The sequence below is a fragment of the Barbus barbus genome (genome assembly GCF_936440315.1).
Source record: "Barbus barbus genome assembly, chromosome: 7".
Lineage (NCBI taxonomy): Eukaryota > Metazoa > Chordata > Actinopteri > Cypriniformes > Cyprinidae > Barbus > Barbus barbus.
This window is the reverse complement of record NC_136735.1, coordinates 32,431,722-32,459,070: the sequence shown is the minus strand read 5'-3', so window position 1 is coordinate 32,459,070 and position 27,349 is coordinate 32,431,722. Positions and strand designations below refer to the sequence as shown.

At 38.1% G+C, this 27,349-nt stretch overlaps 3 protein-coding genes across 13 annotated transcripts in view; 1 reads left to right on the top strand and 2 right to left on the bottom strand.

The window, feature by feature from the left end:
- Positions 1 to 552: 552 nt before the first annotated feature.
- Positions 553 to 2,937, bottom strand: LOC306873188 (acyl carrier protein, mitochondrial-like). Of its 2 annotated transcripts, XM_079422295.1 has the most exons (5): positions 2,750 to 2,937; positions 1,915 to 2,043; positions 1,699 to 1,786; positions 1,397 to 1,503; positions 1,088 to 1,314 (listed from the first exon to the last, which is right to left on the bottom strand). In XM_079422295.1, the coding sequence occupies exons 1-4, from the start codon at positions 2,900 to 2,902 to the stop codon at positions 1,412 to 1,414; spliced, it is 462 nt and encodes a 153-aa protein (XP_079278421.1). In that variant the 5' UTR covers positions 2,903 to 2,937; the 3' UTR covers positions 1,088 to 1,314; positions 1,397 to 1,411. The 2 variants fall into 2 exon arrangements, with proteins under 2 accessions (XP_079278420.1, XP_079278421.1); XM_079422294.1 differs by having other exon boundaries at positions 553 to 1,503.
- A 317-nt stretch (positions 2,938 to 3,254) lies between these two features.
- LOC306873187 (uncharacterized protein) lies at positions 3,255 to 11,452 on the bottom strand. 2 transcript variants are annotated; one of them, XM_079422292.1, is made up of 13 exons: positions 11,337 to 11,452; positions 11,112 to 11,151; positions 10,759 to 10,818; positions 10,516 to 10,639; positions 8,933 to 10,273; positions 7,196 to 8,640; positions 6,923 to 7,078; positions 6,570 to 6,652; positions 6,189 to 6,350; positions 5,971 to 6,087; positions 4,734 to 4,821; positions 4,497 to 4,645; positions 3,255 to 4,407 (listed from the first exon to the last, which is right to left on the bottom strand). In XM_079422292.1, the coding sequence occupies exons 2-13, from the start codon at positions 11,148 to 11,150 to the stop codon at positions 4,200 to 4,202; spliced, it is 3,972 nt and encodes a 1,323-aa protein (XP_079278418.1). In that variant the 5' UTR covers position 11,151; positions 11,337 to 11,452; the 3' UTR covers positions 3,255 to 4,199. The 2 variants fall into 2 exon arrangements, with proteins under 2 accessions (XP_079278418.1, XP_079278419.1); XM_079422293.1 differs by having other exon boundaries at positions 11,112 to 11,158; positions 11,337 to 11,448.
- A 3,573-nt stretch (positions 11,453 to 15,025) lies between these two features.
- The window catches only part of LOC306872074 (calcium/calmodulin-dependent protein kinase type II delta 2 chain), a gene marked incomplete at its 3' end in the record, with an annotated part of 44,543 nt that continues 32,219 nt past the window's right edge, over positions 15,026 to 27,349 (top strand). For 4 of the 9 annotated variants that reach the window (XM_079420427.1, XM_079420428.1, XM_079420430.1 and 1 more), the window contains exons 1-2: positions 17,401 to 17,717; positions 19,619 to 19,713. In XM_079420427.1, the coding sequence (XP_079276553.1) occupies positions 17,656 to 17,717; positions 19,619 to 19,713 (157 nt within the window). In that variant the 5' untranslated portion in view covers positions 17,401 to 17,655. Of the gene's footprint in view, positions 15,128 to 17,396; positions 17,718 to 19,618; positions 19,714 to 27,349 lie in introns of those variants that run through there. The other 5 variants (XM_079420433.1, XM_079420426.1, XM_079420432.1 and 2 more) reach the window with 3 other exon arrangements.

Sequence of the window (27,349 nt, the reverse complement as noted above, 5' to 3'; positions counted from 1 at the left end):
GACAATAACACATTGCTTATTTATAAAGTCTAAATTGAGAATGAATTATCTATCATAAATCAAATAGTTTTGCTGTAATCCTAAATTTTGATATATGACTACGTGTAATATTTTATGTTTTAAATATTCTGAAGGAAATACAGACACAGTCCTTTTATGCCGAGGAGCCAATCCTGAAATGCACAAACTTAAGAAAAGTTATTAAAGGAATCCATGTGCAAATGTGAAGAAGAATGAGAAAGTATCACTAGTTTAAGGCCACACTGCAATAAATGTCAGCAGCTTAATGTTGTTTAGGATAAGTTAAAGGTTATTAGTGGAAGATTGTATTAGTTTTATTAGCATTAACATCAGGGGGTAAAGATTAAGTACTGGACAAGAAATGTTTCCTGATATAACTCTCTTGGCCCCAACAGTAAAATTTTAGTCTTGGAAAGAATCTCCAGTAGGTGGTGCTATAACATACCAACATGCCAGTCCTAACTATTAAAATTGAACTTGTGTTCTTGTTTTATAAACTACTATTCAAAAGTTTGGGGTCAGTACGATTTTAAATGAATACTTTTATTTAGCGAGGACATATTAAATTGATCAAAAGTGACAGTAAAGACATATGAATGCAAAATATTTATATTTCAAATAAATGTCATTCTTTCAAATCAGCAGCAAATCAGCGTATTATTATGATTCCTGAAGGATCATGCAACTCTGAAGACACTGCATCACAGGAATAAACTGCATATTAAATTATATTAAAATAGAAAACAGTTATTTTAAATTATGATAATATTACACAATATTTACTGTATTTGATCAACTGAATACAACCTAGCATAATGATTCCAATAAATAAATAATTACATAAATACATAAAAATTGTACCAACACCAAACTTTTGAATGGTAGACTACCTCATATTAAAACATAATCCTTATAAGCACCCTATGATTTTGTCTTAGTACGTGGTTTAAATATCAGAAAACAAAGAATGTCAAGAAAACAAACCCCTGACCAGTTATATGAATGAACAGACTGATCATATTGGCACAGATTCATAATGTACCTGAAGACAAAAATAAAGTCTTTTAAACTTATTCAAAGTCTTTATTTTTTTGAAGTATTCAAATGAATCATTCACATTATTTGCACACTCTTATTGTAAGAATGAGGAGCTTGTGCATGTAATGTTAGCCACAAACTAAATTATGAACACCGATTTAAACGCGTATCTAAATACAAAAAGAATAAAGAATGACGAAGAACAGCAGAAACATAAAGAGTTCATGACAAAAGCTCAATGGTCTTCATCTTTATCTGGATGAAAAAGAACAAACAAGTGTTCATAATAAGGTTCACCCGAAATGACTGAAGTGATGTGAACAGTAATTAAACTCACAATGATTATTTATGCTCATTCATAAACATCCTTCTTGTCTGCGATGTACTGAACAACCTCTTGTGGTGTCATTAACTTCTCTGCATCAGTATCAGGAATTTCAAAACCTGTGCATGAAAGCAAACACTTTATCAACTGGGGAGGATAAATACACATTCATAATCAGGTATAATAATCGGTTTCTATTAATCCTTATACACCAACAAGAACAAAGCATAAGAATACATAAATACAAAGCGATGGTCATAATGAGAGAAAGATTACACTTGAAATTACATTTATAAAAAAATACAATTACATACCAAATTCATCTTCCATGGCCATGATGATCTCCACCTGGTCTAAACTGTCCAATCCCAAGTCCTTCATGAAGTGAGACGTTGCCTGAAGCTATTAAGAAAAACACTTTTAAATGATCATCAAACACAGTTGATCTGCAGAATATGGTATATTTGATGCTAATTTGAAATATTTCAACCAAACACGTTGTCCTCTGATCAAACTGATGGAGTATTGACCTTCTCGGGGTTGATCTTGTCGTAGAGCTTCAGGACGTAGAGGACACGGTCATGGATAGTGTCCAGGGTTAATGGGGGCAAGTCACCGTACTGCCTCCACTGAAAAACCTGACATGTACTGCCGGAGATCTACAAAACAAAACAAACCATCTTAGAAAATACATTTTACAAAGATGATTTCAACAGACAACTGAAGCAGTGTTATTATTTATAATATTCATTAATTATTTGAATTAGCTTTTATTTTTATATTTCAAGTGTTTATTTAAATTTTAATGATTTTGTTATTTGCTTTCCATGTGGGTTTAAATTATTGATTCAATTTTGTATAGTCATTAAGTTATTTGTCAAAGCCTTATTTTTAATTTAATATTTATACATTTATATTCCAATTACACAAATGATTTTAACCATTTTAGTTAATGATAACAATGAATTGAAGGTTCAGAACAATAATAACTGATGATACATGAGTATTGTGATGTGAGGTAAATCACATATTTGTTATATGTCAGAGTGAAAGAAAGAAATTATGCTATATATTATATATAAAATCTAAAAATACAGCGAAAAACAAATACACCTTGAAACGATCTTAAAGTCATGTATACATACATATAAACCATTATAACTGAGCGAATCATAACTTAACCAAAACATACCAGTCTAATGATCTATTATGCTTCTAAGTTAATTTAGAAACATTATCCTGAACTGTACATGCAGGTCAAAAGTATTTTATAGCTGTATATTGATGTGATGTTTGTCCATTATGTTGAAGTCATTCTAACTAAAGACACGGGTAGGTCATCGGATGTCATGAGTCAACACACACCTGCGCCAGAGGAGACTTGTGTCCATTAGTCAGCTGTGAAAATGTCCGGCCATGGGTGAGTGCTGCTGCGGTCACGGCAGTATTGATACGGTTAAAATACACAGTACGGTGGTTAAGTAATCGGACACACCGGGCAATGATGCGCGCCGCCATGTTTCTCAATCCGCTCCCACAATGCACGAGACTGCCACTGCGCATGCGCGACACACTTGACATTATATGAACGTAAATATTTTACTTTCTATAAATATACTTTATTTCATAATATTAAAAGAAAATTCACTGCCAATGTACAACATCAACTGTTCAATTTATATTACCAGACGTGTCAACTATAAATGCGAAGCTGTCCTCTTTTGTTCTTTAGTATTATTTTGGCTGAAAACTATATACAGGTCCTTTTCAAACAATTAGCATATTGTGATAAAGTTAATAATTTTCTGTAATGTACTGATAAACATTAGACTTTCATATATTTTAGATTCATTACAACACAACTGAAGTAGTTCAAGCCTTTTATTGTTTTAATATTGATGATTTTGGCATACAGCTCATGAAAACCCAAAAAATTAGCATATTTCATCCGACCAATAAAAGAAAAGTGTTTAATACAAAAAAAGTCAACCTTCAAATAATTATGTTCAGTTATGCACTCAATACTTGGTCAGGAATCCTTTTGCAGAAATGACTATCCAAAATCGTTTCAGTCGTTAACCATCCAAAACAGTTTTTCATAAAATGTCCAAAAAAAGATTAATTATGATCAGGACCCTGGCTGGACCAGAAAACCAGTCTGAAAGCTGAATAAGCTTTCCATTGATGTATGGTTTGTTATCATAGGACAATATTTGGCCGAGATACAACTATTTAAAAATCTGGAATCTGAGGGTGAAAAAAAATCTAAATATTGAGAAAATCGCCTTTAAAGTTGTCCAAATGAAGTTCTTAGCAATGCATATTACTAATCAAAAATTAGGTTTTGATATATTTACAGTAGGAAATTTACAAAATATCTTCATGGAACATGATCATTACTTAATATCCTAATGATTTTTGGCATAAAAGAAAAAATGAGTAATTTTGTATTGTTGGCTATTGCTACAAATCTACCTGTGCTACTCAAGGTTTTGTGGTCCAGTGTCACATATTATCTGGGGCGTGCGGACAATAAAAATGAGACGATTCGACATTTTCTCAGCTAAAAAGTTTAATCTCAATATTAAAGGCATTAAAAGTAATTTATGTTTAATTTTGTAAAATATATTTTACATTTCACATCCAAACATGTACAAATATTTATCTGGTTTTTCTTATATTAACTGTAATCAACAAATAGCTTGAGTAATAATGTAACATTTTTCTTTTTTTTTTTTTTACAATGGCATTAATCAACATATTTTGTTTTATTAACAAGTCATACAAGTCTTTTGGCATACATTTTGTGATGTGTTTATGTAGATTTATAATGAAATACACTAACATCCCCGTTCAGATATCCAGTGAGCAGTGTGTCTGGCCCTGCCCAGCGAGCTAGTCGACACAACTCATCCAGCACACCAACAACTTTAGCCACGCTTCCTCTGAGATCCCAAACAGCAAGATAACCAGACTGGAAAACACCAACAAGCCCAGAGCCCAAGACATCACCATCTATTAACCTAGAGCAAGAGACAAGCATTTATTAATTTGACTTTACTGTTCACATTATGTGTTCTTATATTAGAACATTCAACACTTCTAATCTTACTGCTGTTTGTGTTGATCAGGACAGTTGATAGAGGTCAGTGCGATATGTTTGCCAGTGAGAGGATTTGTGGCAATCAGAGTAAAAAGAGATGTGTTACTCTCATCATCACACACATTCCCTGCATTCTGAAGCAACACACACAGCACACCCTGCAGGAAAGAAAGCGCAAGGTTATCACTGGCACATACTGTTCTTTTAACACTCACTCACTCACACAAGAACAATACACTCACTTACTCTACAAGAATATCCCTTCATGCAGCTTGTCATGGTTAAAGTCTTTTCCAGGTATATCGTCTGCAGCTGCTGGCCTGTTTTCATGTTCCTGAAATTCACAAGTGTGACCAAAGCGATTATCAATTATAAAAATTGAAATACAAGCAAAACACGATATACACAGTATTAAAAATTATTTACTGACAACGTGTACAAAACTGACTCCAAATTCTACCTACCTTTTAGCAAAGCATCAGAAAATACCAGTCATTTAATCAAAAATTAAAAGAATAGCCAAATATTAAACTTTGCTGAAAATGTATTTGGGCCATCCAGATGTAAGTGAGTTTGTTTCTTCATTTGGGGGAAATTTAGCATTACATAATTTGTTGAACAAGGGATCCTCTGCAGTGAATGGGTGCCGTCAGAATGAGAGTCCAAACAGCTGATAAAAACATCATGGCTTAATTAATGTCAGCGAAAAGTTGTGTGTTTGTATTAAACAAATCCATTTAGATGTTTTTAACTTTATATAGTTACTTTTGTCTAAAATATGAGCCCTCTATCCATAATCGTTCTCTAGTGAAAAATCTCTTCTGAATCAGGAAAGAAATATGCACAGATTAAGTACAGGAAGAGTCCATGTAATGCTACATTTTCCCACGTGTTACAGTGAAAGTGAAAGTGAAGTGAAGTGACATACGGCCAAGTATGGTGACCCATACTCGGAATTCGTGCTCTGCATTTAACCCATCCAACGTGCACACACACAGCAGTGAACACACACACACCGTGAACACACACCCGGAGCAGTGGGCAGTCATTTATGCTGCGGTGCCCGGGGAGCAGTTAGGGGTTCGGTGCCTTGCTCAAGGGCACCTCAGTCGTGGTATTGAGGGTGGAGAGAGCGCTGAACATTCACTCCCCCCACCTACAATCCCTGCCGGCCGGGGACTCGAACCCGCAACCTTTGGATTACGAGTCCGACTCTCTAACCATTAGGCCATATATAACCATTATATCTTGGATGGCCTGAGCGCGTTTTCAACAAATTAAAATTTTTGTGTGAAGCATTCCTTTATTAATAATAAAATTACTGCAGTTTATAATAAAAATTTCTGCAGTGTGCATCAATATAGTAACAGAATGTACTGTATCTTTGTAATCCTCACTATGTACAGGATGGATACAATAAAAAATAAATTCCAAAAAAAGACATGCAAAGATGTTTAAGACTCAATATCACCAAATTCTTTACCATATAAGGAGACTTTTACATTCTGTCCAACCGATGAGACCATCTTTTTCACCCTCGACAGCTGCAAGGGTCCGAATGTTCTGCTTAGCAGAGGCCAGGGGAAAAGTGTTCATTACCCTGAATGAAGCAAGTAAATAATAAATAGTTTTGCTTAAATATTTCAAGTGAATGATAGGTGTTGGACACAGGTGTTTAACATGCACATGATGGTTTATTACCTTCCCTCTTGAGTCACTGTTAACACACAGACTCTTTGTTGATCTCCAGGGGTGGAGCAATACACAAGCCGACAATTAGACACACCCAACACTGCTTGTAACGTGTCCTTGCACACTGCGTTCTGAGAGAATGGCCCATCCATACTAGGACAGCAAAGCATCCTGCACTCAAGAACACACAGGGAATTAGACTGGCGTTTATTGAGTTCTACAACACAAAACCCATCTTGAAGACGCTTGAGCGCAGTGCCCCTAGGGTTTGAGTTCAGAATGGGATGAATTTGAAAAAAAAAACAATTGTGGTAAAGGGAATCGAAAATAGCATGATTTTAGTTTACCCAATAGTAATTTTGCTGTTTTGTATTATACTGCTTTTATTACCTTGCTTCTGTGATTTCCAAGTGACCCAGAGTGACACAAACCAGTCCCAAAGAGTCTGGTATCCCTTGCAAAGACATGACGGACTACAGATTCAAACACAGAAGTCAAATCAGAGGGACATATTTTTATATATATCATATATAATTTTTAGATATAGCTCAATTCATGTCTCGAAGAATAACCAAAGTCTTAAAGGTTTGGAACAACTTGAGAATGAATAAATGATGACAGAATTGTTATTTTTTGGGTGATCTAACCTTTAAACTACCACATAAATTCAAAGAATTGCCAACTTGCAATTCTTTGAATTTATGCTATCATTTATGCTAAGGTGCTGTAACAAATTGGTTTACCTGTGCAAATGTCCAGGTGTGTAAAAGACTCCATGACTGAACTCCCTTCGTCTGAGCCCAAAGGCAAACACTCCATTCTCCTGCCACACATACGCACCAGTCCTCCGATGGCCATCGCACCAAACACAAATCCAACACACATCCACCCTCCAGCGCCTGAGTACAAAGACAATTATCACACACAGACATATTCAGGTAATTAGATCTTAGGACAATTTAGCACACATCACTGCATTGCATATGAAAATATAATTTCTTTTGGTTTATAGATACCTTAAAAGTGTGCATCTCCTGCAGGACTCCAGAACAATGAACTTCATCAGTGAATGAAGTGCCAGTTAGGGATTCCTCACGCAATAACGTCCGGTTGTTGGATGGAACAGTGTTATGTTCCTCTGACTGTGTACTGTTATTATCAAAACCAGTCCTTCTTTCTGTTCTCTCAACAAGAGTTTGACCTACAGCACCAGATTTATTACCACAATTAAATAATTTCAAATTTGGGTTTAACTCCATATTTTGGGTTTCAGACCTGAGCTCAGAGCCTTTATAGGTTTCAATGTCCATTTCAGAACTGTTCATGGTTTGGATTTCAGACTTAACGAGAGTTTTAAAAATCACTGGTTCAGGAATATTGTGAAGCTGAACTTCATTTTCTGGCGTGCAATTGATCTTATTTCCACATTCAAAATTGCTTTCCATAGCAAGACTGTATTCACATTTCTGTTCATTTTCTGAGATGCATGAAGATTTCGTTTCCGGACCATTTAAGTTTTCATATCCAGGTGGAGAGTTGTTTTGAGATGGCATACGTGGTTTCACACTATTTTGAACTTCTGTCATTGTTTCTTGACTAATTTGAGTTTGATTTTGTGTTTCAGAACCTCCCTGATCTATTTTTACAGAGATACGATTTTTGTTGTCCCCTGTTTTAACTGAGACTGATTCTGGAGACACAAATCCCATGAGTGTAATTGAAGAGGGAGACCTAAGGACACCAGAGGGAGAAAACAGAGGTGACCGGAGGTCTAATGGGGAACCTGGAGTCAAAAAGTGAGGGGACATTCCCAAAGATGGTAGGACAGGATCCTGACCTTTCTGCGTATGTGACGTCAGAGATGGGCTCAAACTTAGTATCACAGGGCAAGGCGAGTTGTTCTCCGGGAGCATGTGAGATTGTTTTTCCATCTTTGTTTGCAACTGAATCTCGTTAATGTTTTCAGTTTCTGGGGATTTAAGTGGGGCCTCAACATTTATGCTTCTGTCTGGTTCAGTTTTGCCAATCTGTCTACTGTCCATCACATTTGAGGAGAAGATCTTTATTTCATTTACAGTGTTGAGGTCCTTTTGTATCTCTGTCTGTGACTGGTCAGCAGGGTCTGACTGACAAAGAGGTAAACTATCCTCAAGAGAAGAGGTAGGTAGGGATTCTGGAGTAAATAGTTCACCCACTGAGTAACGTGCTTCACAATTACTCTTTCTCCCGCTCGTTCTCTGGCGCCTGCTGCTCTGCCGTGTATTGTACACGAGGGGACGCTGTGTGAAGGGCTCTACGACTGAAGTGGACAAACGCAATCTTTCTAACTTTAGTTGTCCAAAATCCTCATCAGGTAGGTGGAAATCCTGGAAATCAACAGCCACCAGCAGTCCAGTTTCCTTATCCTTTTCTTGAAGAGTGTGAATGAGTGAAGCTAATGATGGCAGAAGAGGTGACTGATCTAAAACACAAAACACATTCACAAACATGTATTACCTGTAATATGATAGATATAAAAAGTACAAAAGCTCTCATTTACATTCATGCATTTGGCAGACATTTTAATCCAAAGTGACTTCCGTTGCATTCAATGTATATTTATTATCATTATGTTCATGCATTCCCTGGGATTCGAACCAATGACCGTGGCATTGCAAGTGTCATAATTATTTGTGATTCAGTATAATTTAAAAATACATACTACAAGACACAGAAAGAAAAGAATATAAAAATCGCATCATCTTTATTTGTACCTGTCTGAGATGCTTTTCCAGTTTGGCCATGTTTTCTTTTGAAAATAGGGTACAAATCTGAATCCGGAAGGAGTTGGGAATCAAACCAAAGCTGAGAATCTGGAAGATGCTTAAAATCTTGAGTAACTCCTTGCTCTGGACTTGGCTTTAAACTCACTGTGGGCCCAGGAGAATGGACTTCCTGAGACTCTGCCTCTATCCTTTCAAGGACCAGTACTGAATGGCTGGGTGATTCAGTGTGAGACGTGGACTTTGATTCTGCAGGAAATTCTGAAACTGCTTGAGAATCACTTGGGGGATGTGATATTGTACACTCAGGATCAGCTTTGGCACATGAAGCAGTGCTTCTTGGACGGCCTTTTCTTCCTCTCTTGCCTTTTCCTCCGCGTCTTGTCTGGTCAGTGGACCTGCAGACTGAATGCTCTGGGGTCATGTGACCTCTACTACTTGTTTGCGATTGGCTGAGCCTGCGTCTGCCCCGCCCCCCAGTGAGCTGGCTGTAAATGACAGCATCTAGATCGACAGAGCTGTGAGATGCAGCCATGCGCCTTGTCGTCCGAATATAATACTCCACGGGAAAGGGTAAACCCTCAATCAGCGTGCAAGAATCCAGAACGCCAGATTGTTTCGTGTCTATCCTGTCATCATAACCTTTATTTGAGTTTTTGAGCAACTGGTTAGTTTGTTCAAGCATCTCCTGTGATTTGTCAGTAATATGTACTCCCTCAGATGACTGAGGTTTGATAGACACAGCTGTACCTGTGTGTGATTTTTGCTCAATGTTAACCTTTTCCTGGCTACAGTGAATGATCTGATTTTCTTCACTTGAAACCATTGGCAGTTTGTTATCTGATTGGCTCATAGAGCAGTTTAATACACAATGTCCCATTCTTTTCCCATCATTCTCCAGTTCTTGTGATGGCTTAGCAATTTTACCAACTTTTCTTATGTCTATTGGCCTGTCCTGGTTCTTCTCCGTCTCAGCTATCTCGCTTTCTTTTTTCTTTTCACAGTCCTTGTCTTCCATCTTACCATATTTTCTCACTCCTTTCAGACTGTTCTCGTTATCACTACCCTCCTTTATTTCAGTATCCACCTTTTCACAAATACTGTCTCCATTTCCATCTCTTTCTTTTTCTTGGCTGATGTCAGTGTCTGATTCTCGCTCTTTGTTCCGTAGACGCAGTCGACTACGCTTAGAACGCAGGCGGTGGGCGGGGCTTCGTCTGCATACTGGGGAGTACAGAGGCGGTGTGGACATAATCTCGGCAAAATCCGATTGGACGGCAGGGATTTTTGGTACAGGGGAAAAACCAGAGCTGTTTCTTTCTGCAACTAGGCCTGGGACAGCAAAAAGAAAACCAAGTTTAAGTTAAAAATAGTTTAACAATTTCTTTCTCTTTTTTTTAACTCTCTTACATTACAATGAATGGTAAAAGTGGTCATCACTGGTATCTCAAACCACTGAGGCTAAGAATACTGACACATGTAGTCTGCTATGGTCTAGATTCTACAGCGATAAATCATAATATTATCAGTTATGTTTGTCTCTATTCATGCTTTTACATTGAAGTTACCCGTACTGGTTTGTAATCGCAGATTCTCATGGTTTTGTGAATATTCTGATGTCTGCATCGAGGAAGTCACAGAAGATGGCTCAGATGTGTGTGGGTTAAGTCTGCGAATGGCATCATGACGCTCTGCTCTCTAAACGAAAAACACAAATATACATTAACAGCTTCAATTATATGATAATTCAGTCTGACAGTGTTAACATCAGTTTGAAGATAAATTCTTGCACACCCACAAATACGGCATGTCTTTACCTCCAGTCTCTGTGCTGTCTTCTCATACTCTCGCTTCAGCTGCTCCAATCGTCTTCTCAGCTAAAACATTCAATGAATGATAAATTAATTTATATTTTTATGCCTGTCGTATTAAGCAAAAACATTAATACATGTTAATTATACAAAAAATTATATAAAAAAAGTACTATTGGTAGTACAGATGTTACATGGCACTACACCATGTATGTCATAAAGTACAGTACTATAGTATTTACACTCCAAGGTATTTCAAACAATGTCCAAAATAACATAGCATGACCATGTTAGTTATTATTAGTTAATCAACTTTTGTCAAATAGTGCTTCCACAAATATATAAACATATGAACTTACTGTCTCTTTATCTTCGTTAGGGAGAATCTCCTCTGACATCCTGTAAACTAATATGTTAAAATATGTATTTTCTATATTTGCTGAGAGATGCAGGTCAAAGTATTTATTTGAGATGAAAACATTACGAGAATCACAACCACATAAACATCATCATGATAGATCGATAAACACAGATCTGGCTGGTCAAACAATGAGCTTCAATGAAATTAGCATGTATTTACATACCCAGGAGAGAAGTTTACGCTCAAAAGTTGGTTTTGACTTTTGTTTCTAGCCTGACGAGTTTTGCGGAATATTATTTTATCACACACTCAACCGTCCCGCGAGTTCTGACTGCAGGCAAAACCAATCGATAACAGATCACATTCTCTGACCTTCAGGTTAGTGTTACTCGATTTTTCTGCTGGATAATAAAATCGTCCTTTATTTTAACAATAGACATATAAGCTATTATATAATAAGATCAAAGGACCTCCAGAAGAGCTGGATTTAGATTTAGACAGACGTGTGCATGATCCGTCTCATCGGGACTCTTTAGTAATGTCTGTTTTTTCTCAGTATATTGCATCATGTGCTGGGATTTAACTAATGTTTTCCCTGTCTCGCAGCTGTAAACTTAGATTAAATATTAGCTTTGGAAGTAGTCTGTTTGCATTAAAGGGAATGGTGCCTCACAATTTTTTTCAAAGGATGTACATAAAGATCACGTGTAATTTAGTAGCCTAAAATTGTTATTAGTGGCAAATAATAGATTTTATGAAGAATCTGCTCATGACAATTGTCATTACTTAAGTGAGCAATTTAAATTATTATTAATTTCCTTAAATTAAACAATACATCAGATTAAACGAGTAGTTCACACTGCAAAAATAATGTTTTTTTTTTACTTTTTTGTGTCTTGTTTTCAGCCAAAATATTTACAAATTCTTAAATCAAGAAGGATTTTCTGATTTTCAGAAAAAAGCAAGTAAAAATTGAGTGAGTTTTAAAATAATCTACCAATGGGGTAAACTAAATAAACTTGTTTTCTGTTTGAAATAATATTATTTTGCTTACCCCATTGGCAGATTATTTTGCTTGTTCTAAGCAAAAACTCACTTAATTTAGTTTTTTTCTGAAAACAAGACAATAATTTTTACTTGTCTACATAATCCTTCTTGATTTAAGAATTTGTAGATATTTTGGCTGAAAACGAGACAAAAAAAGTTTAAAAAAAGCATTTTTTGCAGTGCACACACACACACACACACACATACAAAACTGCAGGCAATCCAAGATCTAGATAAATTTGTTTCTTCCTTGGAGAAACCAGTGGATCGTCTGCAGTGAATGAGAACCCTGCTGATAAAAATATCACAATAATCCACAAGAATGGATTTTGGGATGGACTTTTTCACAGCAGAAATAACAAACTTTACCTAATCACCTGATACTGAGTAAATTTAAAGTATGTTCATTTTTGGGAGAAATATTTCTTTAAAACTTTGAAAAGGAAGGCACTAGAATGAATGATTTTTAATATTTCTGAAGAAAATGTGAGTAGTTCTCATACGTATCGTAAAGGCACTGGGGTGCAACCTCTTAATAATCTGCATGATTTGCAATAGTTTTTATGTATTTGTGTTAGACGGGACATTCATTCTCTGCAAGCATGGACATCAAGGGTCCATTTAAGGACAGAGGGTCTCCTACATCATGGTTCCTTAGAGGCGATACTGATCTTATGATGTCAAAAAGAGGGTCACAGCACCTGAGACTTACACTGCAACAGCACAAACAGGCTTATCTTAAAGTTGCTTTAATAAATGTGACCCTGGACCACAAAACCTTAAGTCTTAAGTCGCTGGGGTATATTTGTAGCAATAGCCTTGTATGCATTTAGCCTTCAGACTTGCGTAAACACAGTGTTTGTGTGGATAATATCGGTGCTGTGAGGTGAACGTGTGTATTGCCATGCCTACTATGATTTTAATGATTTTAATATGCAATAAATCATCTCTGACGTGATGAGCTCATGAAACATTTGAACATATTCTTTGAAATACCTCACCTCAGGATGGGGTTTCTGACTTTACTTAATGACAGTTGCAGCCTTGCGTAAACAAGCATATAATGCTCCTTTGAACAGTTTACATATTTTATTTCAGTAAGCTTTCAACAGAATGATGAAACATAACTAATTAAGCTAATTAAACTGGTAGTTTGCTGGAGTCTTATGAAAGTCTTTGAAAGGTCAGCCATGCGTATAGATAAAGATGATTAAATATTAGACATCAAATAATATAGGCTTGTTTACACATTAGTTAATTCATTAACACAGCTGATAGATCCAGGGCAACTTTTCTATAATTTGCCTGTTACGGGGCTGACGAGACATGAGGATCCATATGCAAAGCTTTATTATAAAACATGGTCAGTAAACAGGCAGGGTCAGACAGTGGCAAACAGGTATGGTGGAGGCAAAACAAAGCAATCCGTGGAGCAAGCGTGGGTCAACGATCGGCGAACAGTATCCAAAGGGGCAAGGCAGAAAGATAATCCAGAGAAACACCGGCAGGGTCAGACACGGCAGGAAAACAAGGCAAGACTAAGGCTAAGACAATGGCTCTGTAAAGTGCTATCGCTAGATGAGTGATAAATGCAAATAATTACAGGAACGAAACACAGAATGGCACGGTAAAGCAGTTAGCGCTAGGAGAGCACTAAATGCAGATCAATACTCGGCCCTGAGCAAAAGCAAGTCCCAGGCTTAAATAGAGAGTGAGTGATTGTGAAATGAGCATCAGGTGTGTGTGATGTGTTAATGGTGACAGCTGTGATCTGTGCAATGCATTGTGGGAAATGGAGTCCAGTGTGTTGTGAGTGAAAGTCAATGTGGTGAACGGGTGACCTCTGGTGGTGGTTAACCGGGAGAGCATGGACCAGATTCGTGACATTGCCAAACCACACCTACAAGAAGTCAGGCTTTCTCAAGTCAGAATCCTGTTTGGAGTAGAATAGCACATTATTTGTAAATTATTTATTTATATATTTTTAATGTTTCAGCAACCATACAAATTAGGTTAGGCCTATTCATTTCTCGTGATGATAAATAAACTCATGCAAACAGAAATCATGTTACTATAAGGAGCAACCCTTACGAAAATGAACCATGGTTTTATTATAGTAAAAGTGTAGTAACCATGGTTTTTGACGCATCGATTACCCTTTGTATAACCTTAGTTTTACTACAAATAGCCTACCACAGTTAAACTATGGTTAGTGTAGAAAGACCATGGTTAATTTGTGGTTACATGGTTTAACTAGTAAACATGTTTTTTTTGTTTTTTTTTATTAAACCATGGTTAATTTTATTCTGCTCGGGCATTTTCTGTTACATTTATAAAATACTGTCATTATTTATAACTTTATTATATATTTGCATATCACAAAAACCTAAGTGTTTTTTTTATTTTTATATATAAAGGTTTTCACATGTGGCCATTGGTGTTTAAGACACCCAAACAGCTTTTGCGCGAGACTAATGAACCTCAACAAGTTTGCGCCCCGAAAATGTCCTACTAACCTTTTGACTGTGACCTGTAGTCGTATTTGCATGGTACAGGGCCAAAAAGGTTAAAGTAGCTACTCACCCCCATGTTGTTCCAAACCTGTAATCTGTGAGTAAATGATGACAGAATTTTCATTTTTGGGTAAACTATCCCTAACTGACACAAAGATTGAATGCCAAAGATAGGAATGCAGTGCGAGACGGAATATTCTAGGGTATAATATGAAGAAAGATGTTGCTGACATATTTACTGTCAGCAATAGTACAGCTGTATTATATTTTAAAGCCTCTGTAAAATAAGGTAAGGCGATTCTGAAATTATGGCTTCTACAACAGTGCGCTCTTGTGTTCAAAATATAGGAGCGCACAAGAGATTGTTTCTCCGCCCGTGGACATGAGTAGAATACCAGCTGAAGATGTCAGTTCTGCGCTCTGGCCGCATGGTGCTTTAAAGCGATGGATTCTTGTGAGTGAATTATGAAATCTTTAAACACATGTCCGTATAAAGTAATAGTTTGGATTGACTGATTTGTCAGTTTATTTATCAGTAACAGCAAGGTTTGGAATTAACACCCGCCAAATGCGCGTAAAAATCAGCTGTGGCGCGTAACGCTGTCAAATCACAAGTTACTTTTCTTAAGTTATGTTCACTCATTAATTTCTTGGGAAGTTCATGCAAGCCAAATCTGCCAGGTTTAACGCGAATACTGAACTCATGAGACATCATGACATTAAAACTTAGTGCGCGTGCGCATTTAGAGTGCGTTCTTTTACTGCATTCAGTCTATTAATATGCATTAGGAATGAGCACAATTCAAGATAAGGGGGCAGAAAAGGTATATAGTTATATCAATTCATTAAGTTAATCAATATCACACGAAGAATACCGCTTAAAAAATCGGCATGGTTACAAATGTGATATTGATTTTATTCAACAGTTCAATAAACTATAAGTTACTATCAAGAGATTTACGTTTTAGACACCATATTGCCTGTTTTTGCGCTTTATCTACAAGAGAAAATATTCCAAACACAGCCACAGCACTGTTTTGCGTCTCTGCGCACCACGATGGTGTTTGAATCCTGAATGAATCAACCGTTTAAATGATTCGGTTCAGTCGCAATGAATCACTTATTAACAGTGACTGGATGCCACATACTGGCGGTTTCAATTTCACATTTACAGTATCTTTTCATCATTTAAATAATTTCAAATATGTTTCTTGTTTAAAATATCAAAACATTATTTATGCATTTCTAACTGCAAGTTAAAGCATTCCATGTCCCTCTAAGCTGCATTAACGTGAAAAAAAAACATCTAAATGCCACTTCAGATATAACTTCTGCAAAGATTAATTTTATTGATACTGATTTCATTTGTTTAGTAACAGCCTAAATGTATTATTATATCTGACTGATTAAATGTAAAAAAATGACTCAAAAGATGATGCACACTTTTAGAAAAAATGGCTTTATAAAGGTAAAAATGTCCATAAAAGGTATACAAATCAATTTAAACTTTTTTGGAAAAGATACATTTCTATCACTGCTGTGAACTGACCACACAGAATATGAAGAATATCAAAAACCTTAGGAGCCAGCTGTCCACAACAGTCCTTAAGATACCAGCACAATTACACACTCAGCAAAATATAATCTAATTATCTTTATCGATAAAATCCCCAAGAATGTTGCAATTTTTTTTATCAATATTGCACACCCTTAGTACTGACACAAAATGATTTGCAATGGTCGCTTTGTCACTTCCAGTGTAGACAGCCTCAAGCTGTTGGTTTATTCCATTTTTTATTTTTATTTTTGGCTGGTAGAAGTTATGAATGGCCGGTAACTTAAAAATTTAGTAGCCAAATTGGCTGGTGAATGAAAAAGTAAATTTCAATCCCTGAGTAACAGTACTCCCTATTGTACTGTACTGTACTGTACTCTACTGTAAAATCCACAAAGTAGGCTACACTAGATTGTTAGAGTTTTCAACCTGCAATACAGTTTTATTTTTATACCAGTTCTTTTGTACTGTTGTTTGTCTTTTGGTAGAACCATTATTGCTATCGCACTCTCAAAAAAAAAGTACTACACAGTGGGCCCAATATGTTTTTTGTTTGTTTGTTTTTTGTTGTTGTTGTTTTTTTCCTCAAGGGTGGTGGATACCGTGATGATTATCAACTTTTCAAAAAAAGGACATAGTGAGAAGATATCTTGAAATGCATAACAGGCTATTACAAAACACAGGAACATTTGCTGGCAATGTTGTTTCTGTAAAGTTGGAGAAAATTATTATTATCATTATTACTTATTATTTATTATTAATATATAGTAGTAGCCTAATAGTTAAAAACTAAGGACTTGTTTCTCAATGCACATTTGCAAATTTTGATCTATAGCTTTTGTGCTGCCTACTGTGACTAAATGTGATTTTTTTTCTATGTATAAACAAGCAAATTTTTATAAGATCAAAAACATGCATTAAGTGAAAATATGTTTACAGTTTTAGATGGTGCTTTGCATGTTTGCAGTGTGAAATATCACAATATGGGCTACACTGTCAATTATTTATTTGACTTTATTGCTATTGAAAGGAAGATATATTAAGTATGAATATAAAAAACTCTACAAGTGTATGATTTTTGTGGGGGGGGCATGGCTTTGAAAGGGAGGGGAGAAGGGGGCGAGGTGCTGCATGCAAACACGTCGAAGAGAGAGATGGCAACGTCAACGCGCATAATGATGAGCCCATGGAACCGTCGGATGTGAAAGCGCTTCTTCCTCCTGTCGGCGATCGAACCCTAGGTTTACATATCTGTTCATCTGACACTGATCGGCGCATCTCACTTCAAGAGACCAGGAACCGAAGCAGCAGCTAAGAAAAAATATATAATTCAAGTGCTCTCCTTTCGGTCTACAGGAGGGACGAGAGGAGACTGACTGCGCTTCCCCGCATCATCCTCTTCCTCGCGCTGCCGATTCCCCATCACAATGGCTCTGACCATCTGCACCAGATTCACGGACGAATATCAGCTTTTTGAGGAGCTCGGAAAGTAAGTGATGGATTTTCTACTGCAGAATCATCGCATTCCTGTGCATTTGTTATATAATATGCACGTCTGGATGCACAGTGAACTGATGCGACTGCGACGCGTCTTCTGTTTGACAGCTCCGCTATAATTGCAGCGAATGCTTATAATAAACCTTGCCGTGAGCGCTTGATTACAGAGTCTCTGTCTCAAAGCCCAGCGAGCTGCCAACCCAGACGGTATTCTTTGACAATCACGGGCGCGTTTGGAACGGAACGGAACGTTCCCAACGTGCCAGTGATGCCCAAATTGCAGTGTATGTAGGCACCGCTCTAGGTTTTGTAACGCGGGCATTGTGATCATCACGTCAGATATCCGAACAGCTGGTATATAATGTACATTTTAGGGGGGTGGGGCTCGGGCTTTTTACCCCGGAGACAGAAATACTCGTGGCAAAGCGACAACAGTGCAGACACACATTCCCGTGCCGTTAATTATCGCGTTGGGGATTCCTTGCGTTGCGTTTGACTGACTGGGGAGGGGGAGGGTGCGCAGAGGCCACATCGGTGGACCCGATCTGAACGGGTTTCAGGAGATACCCTAGGACATTTCAGCATGTGATATATTTATCCCTACGAGCTGATGCGTTCAGATCTAATATGTCCCGGATTGAGTTCGTTTTTAAGCCCACTGTGACCTTAAATTGAAATCACTAGAATAACAGTCCGTACAAAATATGATGTTGTCGAAACGTCTCTGCGCCATCTGCGCGGTGGCATCATGTATAAAGATTGGGCATCACAGCTTGGCTCCCCTTTGTTACATAGAGATGCCTACTTTTCTATTTGCACCATTTTTTATTTAATAAAATATGTAAATTATCATTATACACTGAATTATTGATTAACTGTACCCTTCAAAATATGGCGAAACAAAAGATTTGGTGTGTATGTATTTTTACAAATTTACGTTTTAATAGCCTTTCCCAACAACGTTTCACTAGTCAAAAGTCAGATTGAACGTCAGAGTGTGCTAATAGACGCTGCGAAGTCGCTTTTACCTGAGGAGCTTGCTATAGCAACAATAGGCTGCTCGAGATTCCATTAGGATCAGTATGCCCTCACATTGGCTAAACATAAGTGTGTGTTTGTGTGTGTTTATATATATAAAGTTTTTTAATTGTAAAAAGGATACACAGATAATCATATATCACACACTCCAATAATCTATATACATATTATACATTTTCATAAATTTAAACCATATATGGTTACATTAAATAACAGTAAATACATACAATAACAGTCAATTATTTATGTATTATGTATGTATACAGCAAATATTTTATAGTAATATAGTATTTTATAAAAACATACTTTTTTAGAGTCAAATCCATGTTGTGGAAAAAAAAAAATAAGTAACAACAAATTTGAGATAAAAAGACATCTCCATCTCTATATATTTTTTATATATTTTATTATTATTATTATTATTATTAGGCCATTATTGTACTTTTTTTGGTCAAAATGATTATTTATTTATTTATTTAAGTGAGACTTTGGGGGGAAATGCATCATTGTCTCATTCTCTATAGATAAGTGAAGAACAACCACACCAGAGAGGACATTTAAGGTGACGTTTAAGATTAACCCCCTCATTTCCAGCGAGCACACACACGCAGATTTGGTGTGTGCATGCGGTTAGCGAATATGCTAAACAATTTCAAAACACCCACACACGCTCATCAAACACACACAGACAAACAACCATGTAAAATCACAGTTGTGTAACCTTGGAAGCGCTCAGTCTGTGCCTCCATCATGGCACAGATTCTGCTCTCCGTGCCATATGCTCTATCTGTTTGGCATCAGGGCCTCGTGCCCATTTTTTTCCTCACCGTCTTCTCTTTTTTCCCTCTTCTTCAGGGGTGCCTTCTCTGTCGTGAGGCGATGCGTGAAGATATCATCCGGCCAAGAGTATGCGGCCAAAATCATCAACACAAAGAAGCTGTCAGCCAGGGGTAGGTGACTTTTATTTAGTGTGCTGTGCTCCTGTCAGGTGCGATGCGGGACCTGAATACAGTTAATGGAGCGTCTAGTGTAGCCGAACATGGCAACGCTCTGATGTAAGGGCAGCACATCCGGTTAAACCCAGGATAACGCAAGAGACTATGCATCTGGGTCTCATCTGGAGCTCTGTGCGTGTGCTCTGACGTAACAGATGCTTGGATCTAAGCATAGCTGTGAAGAAGCTGAAGGGATTATGTGTTTGAGAACCACATACATCCACATATCAATCTAAACACTGTGTATACATGAGTGTTTTGTGATTTTGTGTGTATAATCACAGTAATATGTGCTTATATATGTGTGTGTGCTTTCAATGGCTTTGGCTGGTCTTATCCCCTGTTGGAAAGTGAGCGACCCAGTTCTTTCAGATCCGTCAGTGTAATTGTTGCTGTTGGCCTGTTTGCCTGCAGGCTCTGCTGCTATAGGGCAAAACAACCAATCAGCCTCTTTCCTACCCTCAGAACAACCAATCATTTCTCTTCTCCAACAGCATCTCTTCTCCTAAGAGCCAATAATATGACTCATGTTGCCTTTTTCTCAACAATTCTATCTTTTTGCTTTAAAGTTTCAGTTTTTTGAAATGTGAATTTGGGAAGGGAATTCACAAATATTTTCTGGATCATTAGGATTGAATCACACCCCTCCCTTTCCTGCACAGTGGGATTGAAATGGACACCTAGATTCTGGGATCAGTATCACTGTGCTGGTGCATGCTGGGATAGCGTTTCCAAAAATACAGCATCGGGTGGTGTGGCAGTTTATGTTGTATTCATATCTCTCTCGCTCTCTCATGAGCACTGCAGTGCTTCGCTGCACTGGATGCTGTTCCGAGTCAGAGATGGTCTTAACCTCTTTCTGCGATAAGCCCAGGAATTGCGATTTTATGACCACACACATGTATATAAATGCCACTGCACACAGACTCACACACACAGTGACACTAGACACATCCTCGCAAGTGGGATCGTGACCTCCAGGCCTAGATTAACGAAGGGTAAAGGGTGACATTTAAGGAGGTGAGGTGATTACTGACAGGTCAAAATCTGCTGTTTTTCATTAATACACTGCAAAAAAAAAAAAAAAAAGAAAGTCGCAGTCTTTGTTTTTTCAAAATTCCACTGCATTGAATTATTTTTTTTAAATTGAGTATAAAAAAATTAAACTAATAGACATATTTCCCCAGTTGACTGATTACACTAAGTATTGCCTACTATAGTATTGTGGTATATTGTTGTTTAAATAAGCAAATGAGGCATTATCTTATCACATATGCAGTAATTTGCATATGTTTCCAGAACAGAAATCTGAACACTGGATAAAGCCAGGTTCAAAAATCTTGTTTTGTCATGTATAAAATCAAGCAAATGATATATGAACAGACTCCTTTGTAAAAAACTTAAGAATAGAGATCTAATATAGAAAATAGGTTTTTTGAGGTGATGCCATAGTAGAACCATTTTCACTTTTAGTGAACAGAACCTTTTGTGCAATGGCAAGGTTCCATTTTACAATAATATCTCTGTTCACTGCTCTAAATTAGTAAGGAAAATGCTTAAAAGTAATAGAAATCTTACATTGGAACTAAACATAATAAATACACTTACAGTATGATCAAAATACAATCTTTGAAAATAAGTTTAATACCATACGCAATTTTCTTAATTTAAGGTAAATTCATTTTGTGTATGTGTGTTTTTGGAAAAAAAGACAAAGGTACTGATTAATAGTGAGATTTTTTTGTTGTGTAAAAATAGAAAATCTCAGAGGAGGATAAAGACTGTAAACGAGAGAACTGGAATAAGAAAAAAAAGAGAGGTCAACAAACAAGCTGGCTACAGATTGTGTATTACGTAAGGCAAATGCCATGCAGAAGAGTAGAGGCAACAGAAAAGAACAACGAGAAGAAGAAGGGATAGTGTTGGAGTTAGATGAAGAGGAAGGAGGGAATGAGAAAGCAGAAATGCAGTAGACTGGTGTCTGACAAAACAGCCAGATGGTCGTTGTCTATGTTGATGGTGCTACTGTATGTGTTTATGTTATATCAGATGAATGTTATCAGAAAGAATCTGCTAGTTTATTACAATTTAGTCTCTTGGTGGAGAAGATAACGGGGGAAAAAACAATGTTCTCTGACCTTATTTGTCCTCATTTTCTACTCCTGAGCATTGTGCTCGCTGTGCTCAGCTGTACTTCATTTTATAATCATTGCTTTGATGTGCTGTTGAGTTTAGTATGGGTAGATGCTGTATTTTATGTGACAAGAATGAAAGCAAGGCTGTGAAGGATAGAAATACAGTATGTTCAATGGTTTCATATTATGTAATTTGGTGTTGAATGCTGCATTCTTAAAAAAAAGTTCTATATTGACATATGTGGTTCCAAGAAGAACCGTTTCATTCCAGAGAGGTTCTAGTGGAAAAACGTTCTTTACAGGTTTGTCAATGAATATTCAAATTGCTGTACATTTTACTAAATATTTACAATATTTTACATGTACATTTTTTACATTTCATATTTACATTATACATTAGCTTTAGCCTTAGTTAGTCAAACCTCTATCTAGATCAGTGGTTTTCAATCAGGGAACCTGGGCCCACTAGGGGGCCTTAGTAAACATCCAAGGGACTCTCAAGATGACTTGATTTAAAATCAATATACTTTGTATTTTAATTCACCCCCACAAAGATAGTATTTTTTTCCCCACTGTGTTCAAAAAATCTGAATATATGAGGAAGCCTAATTTTAAAAGACCTGGAAAAGTCATGAAAATTAATCTAATCTTAAGACTTTAGAAATTTAAGATTTTAAGAAATTATGTCAAACTCCAAAAAAATTTATGTGGTAAAAATTTATTTAAAAAAAAAAAAATCTTAATCCTTATCCAGTAAGTCATAGGGGCTAGGACTGGACAATACTGAAAAAAAGACACTGTGGTATTTAGTTGTTTTGCAATATATTATTGCAATATGTAAAAATAAAGGAATTTTCACCAGATGACTTGAATAGCTATATTTGTACATACTGAATGTTTGATGGGGTGATTGTGTTGGGGAGTGCATCTGCATAGAAAATAATAAAAAAAAGGAAAAAGAAAACCTTTTTCATAGTTCTTCTATTTATTTTTTACAAGAACCATCTCAAAAAACGCTTTCCAGAGTTTGTTTGTTTATTTATTTACCCCCCCCCCCCCCCCCCCGTTTTCATAGACCACATCCCCATGATTTTAGACAAATTCAGTAAGACTATAAAATAATAATAATAATATTTTATAATAAAAATAATTGAAATGTGATATTGTGATTATTATGAAATATAAATATTAAACAAAATAAGAAATATATTAATACTGTAAAGTGAGCAAATCCAAAAAATATTTATTTCACTAATATTTACATCTTAATTCCTTCATTTTCAAATAGGAATCCATCAAGTTGTTTTTTATTTGGTGTGTTTGCAGTAAGTGAGGCAAGCCATTTTCAGATGCTGAAACACTGTATCATAAACTATATACTTGTAAATACTGCACTTTAAATCACAATAATCACACTAATTATCTAAATCTCTTTGCAGCATATGTTTTTAGAGCAAAGACATTTCACATTTTAGAGGCATTTTATTCCATTCAGTGTTCATAGAGAGCTTATTTGACAGAACAGTCTGTTCAGCCATATATACATATACAGTATATATATTTTTTCTACACAATTAATTCATAATAAATGTTTTCGCATGAAGATGCTAAGTTGAACATTTCTGAATATAGACAATAATTCAGAAATAATGTTAATGAAGAATTCACATGAGCCCTGTCTGAGCTGCTGTTCAAGACAGAATGTTCATTACCTCTGAATCTCCTTGACCTATGTTGAGTCATTCACTCATGGTGTGTGAAAGAGAGAGACTACAATCACATGAGAGGCTATGGTGCTGCAAAGCTAAAAATAAACCCATTGGTTTCTCAGACAGCACCTCATACATGGCCTACAGTACACACTCTCTCTCACACACAAAGTGTTAAATGGAGATGGAATTTGTGAACTGAACACATATAGGAATAGATTGGCGAACAAACAAAAATTGGCCAGTGTTTTTTCTTCCTATAAGTCTTATATAATCTCTTTGAGGTGTTTTGCATAAGCAGTTACATAAATTCTAAATCATAAACATCTTAAAGTAATTTTCTAAATGCCTGTTTAACATCTGTCAGGAAACTACTTCTAAAAAATACATCTTCCAGATGAAACTGCACACATCTCCACAATGTACCTGTGCTATCAGGTTTACAGAGCGACAGCAATTAGCCTAGTAACTGATTGGCCTACAAGCTCAGCATGCAGCTAATTAGTTGAGCACACCGCTAACTGATTACCCTGTAACACTCCATTGTGAAAAATAATTACACTTTAACATGTGTAACGGAACTGGTCAGACACAGAAGGTAAGTGAAATCACAAGGTGTTTATTTACAAGGTGAGCAGCAATCAGCATTAGTGAAGATTCTTCGGACTTGGGGAGTAACAATCCGTGAGGTTAAAGTAAGAGGAATGTCACAGTCACAGTACGTCTCTCTGTCTTGACAGATCCAGGAGATTGGCAGCGTCAGAGCGGCAGAGACGCACGAGGATTCAAACAAGCCACCGGGGACAGACGAGGAGGATGACTGGAAGAGGACAAGGCAGAAGGTGAGTAATGACAGGTAAGTATTCACAGGTATCTATACTCAGCTTTCAGAAGAGCGTAGATGATCCATGTAGCAATGCCAGCCTTGATACTGTCAGCTTCGGTCCTAGCTACGTCACTTCAAGATCGGACCATCAAGTGAGCTGAGGGAAGCGCTTTTATGAGCGTGGTGATTGGAGATTGATGAGGTGCAGGTGCGGGTGATGATTGAAGACAAACAGGTGACAGTGATGAGTGACGGGGAAGACGGGCCATTCTGTGACATTACCTCCCCGTCCCGGACGGCGCGTCCCGCGACGTAACAATACCGGGGAGGGGGGGGTGGGCGCCCTGGATGTCAGAGGAGGACCTAGACCTAGGAAGGTCATCCAGGGCGGATCAGGAGGTTCGGGAGACCATGGCGGATCAGGAGACTTGGGGAGCCATGGCGGATCAGGAGCCTCAGGGAGCCATGGCGGATCAGGAGACGTGGGATGCCATGGCGGGACAGGAGGCTTGGGCAGCCATGGCGGATCAAGAAGCTTGGGCAGCCATGGCGGATCTGGGAGCTTGGACCGCCACGGTGGATCAGGGAGCTTGGGAGGCCATGGTGGATCAGGGAGCTTGGGAGGCCATGGCGGATCTGGGTCCTCGTGCGGCCATGGTGGATCAGGGTCCTCGGGCGGCCATGGCGGATCAGGGTCCTTTGTGGCCTTGGCCTTTGGCCTGGCCACACAGACTGAGGCTATATGGCCCCCCCCCAAAATTCCTTTGGGAACGTTCCCCTCTGGCGGCCATACTGGAGGAGCAGCAGGTTCATGGGAACGCTCAGGAGGAGCGGGCGCTTGAGGGCGCTCTGGAGGAGCGAACTCTTGGGGGCGCACGGGAGGTGCCCCCAAGATAGAACCAGCGGATAGAACCAGCGGAGACGAAGGAGAGCTGGACGGGACCAGCGTAGACGCAGGAGGACGCTCTTGTAGAGCGGACACTTGAGGGCGCTCTTGCAGCGCGGACACTTGAGGGCGCTCTTGCAGCACGCTCTTGCAGCGCGGACTCTTGAGGGCGCTCTTGCAGCGCGGACATCTGACGGCTGGGCGGAACCAGCGGGACTTCAGGACGGCTGGGCGGAACCAGCGGGACTTCAGGACGGCTGGGCGGGACCAGCGGGACTTCAGGACGGCTGGGCAGGACCAGCGGGACTTCAGGACGGCTGGACGGGACCAGCGGGGACTCAGGTGGGCTGGACGGGACCAGCGGGGACTCAGGTGGGCTGGACGGGACCAGCGGGGACTCAGGTGGGCTGGACGGGACCAGCGGGGACTCTGGTGAGCACTTGCGAGGTGCAGGAATTGGTGGACGCAGACGAGGAGCAGGCAATGGAAGGCACTGGCGAGGAGCTGGCACTAGAGGGCGCTTGCGAGGAGCAGGCACTGGAAGGCACTTGCGAGGAGCGTGTACTGGGGAGAGGACGGGAGCCGAGAATTCCCGAGAATTTATTGAATTCCCTCATCCAATAAACCCCCATTCAGTGTCGGGGAAACCCACTTAGTGGGTGGCGAAACCATCTTAGCCGCGGGGAGCGGATCACTTTCGGCGCGGGCGGAACGTTCATCGCCTCGCACGGCGGTATCTCATCGCCGTGAACAAAACATTCGACGCCAGCATCGGCGGTATCCTCCTCGCCGCGGGCGGCGGAACCATCTTCGCCGCGGGCTGAACGATGAGGTGTAGGTGCGGGTGATGATTGAAGACAAACAGGTGACAGTGATGAGTGATGGGGAAGACGGGCCATTCTGTGACAACATGCTTTTACTTAGTTTGGAAATAATATGCTTTGAAAGAAAATACTGAAGTGAACTGAATGTATTATTGTTTAAACTTAAATTAAACGTAATTAATTTTACTTAAGAGTGCTTTTTGACACACTTAAGTAGGACTTAAGTACATTTGTACATGTAATTTCATAATTACAGTACTTCTGTTGTTTTTGAAATATGGTTGAAGTGTGCTGTTAAATGTACTAACAAGAATTATGGTCAACTAAAATATACTTCAGTGTCATTTCTATTGAAACTTGTATGTATATACACTTGTAATTCCATGTTTGTAATGAAGTTGCAATTTAGAAAATTTAAAATATATTTTCTTGAAATGTAGTATCAAGTAATGCACTAAAGTTACAATTATAATCAAGTACTTTACATGTGCTACTTGTGTTAGTTAAAAAAAGTGTACTTTTTAAAGCATGGCACATAATTATTAAAAACTTAATGATTTAAATGTACTTTAAAATTTTTAATTTGACATTATTACAAATTCTTGTGTATGTTTTGTCTGTTTTGGTCTGTATGTAAAACCTAAGCCAGCTGCCTTGTTGCCCGCATGATCATACCTGCAAAGACAGCATTTTTCAGTTTTTGAACACAACCTATTTCTCTGTTCAGGCTATGTGCAAAACTAGTAGGTCAGTGCTCAGTCTGTGTAGTATAGCACAGAAAGAAACTCAATGCCCACTTTAATAAACTAGGCCATGGAATTCTGAAGAGAGATAGCTAGGGCACTTTTAATTAGAGACACATTCTCTCAGTTCCCCATCTCTCTCTTTTGCTCTTTGACCAGTAGTTCAGATTCGCTCTTGTCTGAGGGCTGTAACTCGCTGGAGAGTCTGTGGTCTTGTTGGAGCTAAAGGGTCACTAGCCTGAGAGAAAAGGAGGTCTATGGCCCTCTGTCCCTTGGTCTGTAAACAAAAGGAGCTAATCATCACGCTGAAACATGTATCCATTGAAAACTTAACGTTCTGTTCTAAACTCTTGTCTGAGTGGTTGAAGTTGTACATCCTCAGTGTACATCCTCATCCTTGATTGTGCGTGTGTGTGTGTGTGTGTGTGTGTGGGCAATCCTTTGTAATATTTTTGATGTTCTGACAGG

Excerpts from the sequence above, each read along its gene's own strand:
- LOC306873188 (XM_079422294.1), bottom strand. The coding sequence starts at position 2,902 with ATGGCGGCGCGCATCATTGCCCGGTGTGTCCGATTACTTAACCACCGT. Across the intron at positions 2,044-2,749 it reads ACAAGTCTCCTCTGGCGCAG|ATCTCCGGCAGTACATGTCA; the intron begins GTGTGTGTTGAC and ends TTTGTTTTGTAG. Across the intron at positions 1,787-1,914 it reads ACAAGATCAACCCCGAGAAG|CTTCAGGCAACGTCTCACTT; the intron begins GTCAATACTCCA and ends TTTTCTTAATAG.
- LOC306873187 (XM_079422292.1), bottom strand. The coding sequence starts at position 11,150 with ATGTCAGAGGAGATTCTCCCTAACGAAGATAAAGAGACA. Across the intron at positions 10,640-10,758 it reads AGACAGCACAGAGACTGGAG|AGAGCAGAGCGTCATGATGC; the intron begins GTAAAGACATGC and ends TTTTTCGTTTAG. Across the intron at positions 4,646-4,733 it reads TGAAGGGATATTCTTGTAGA|GGTGTGCTGTGTGTGTTGCT; the intron begins GTAAGTGAGTGT and ends TCTTTCCTGCAG.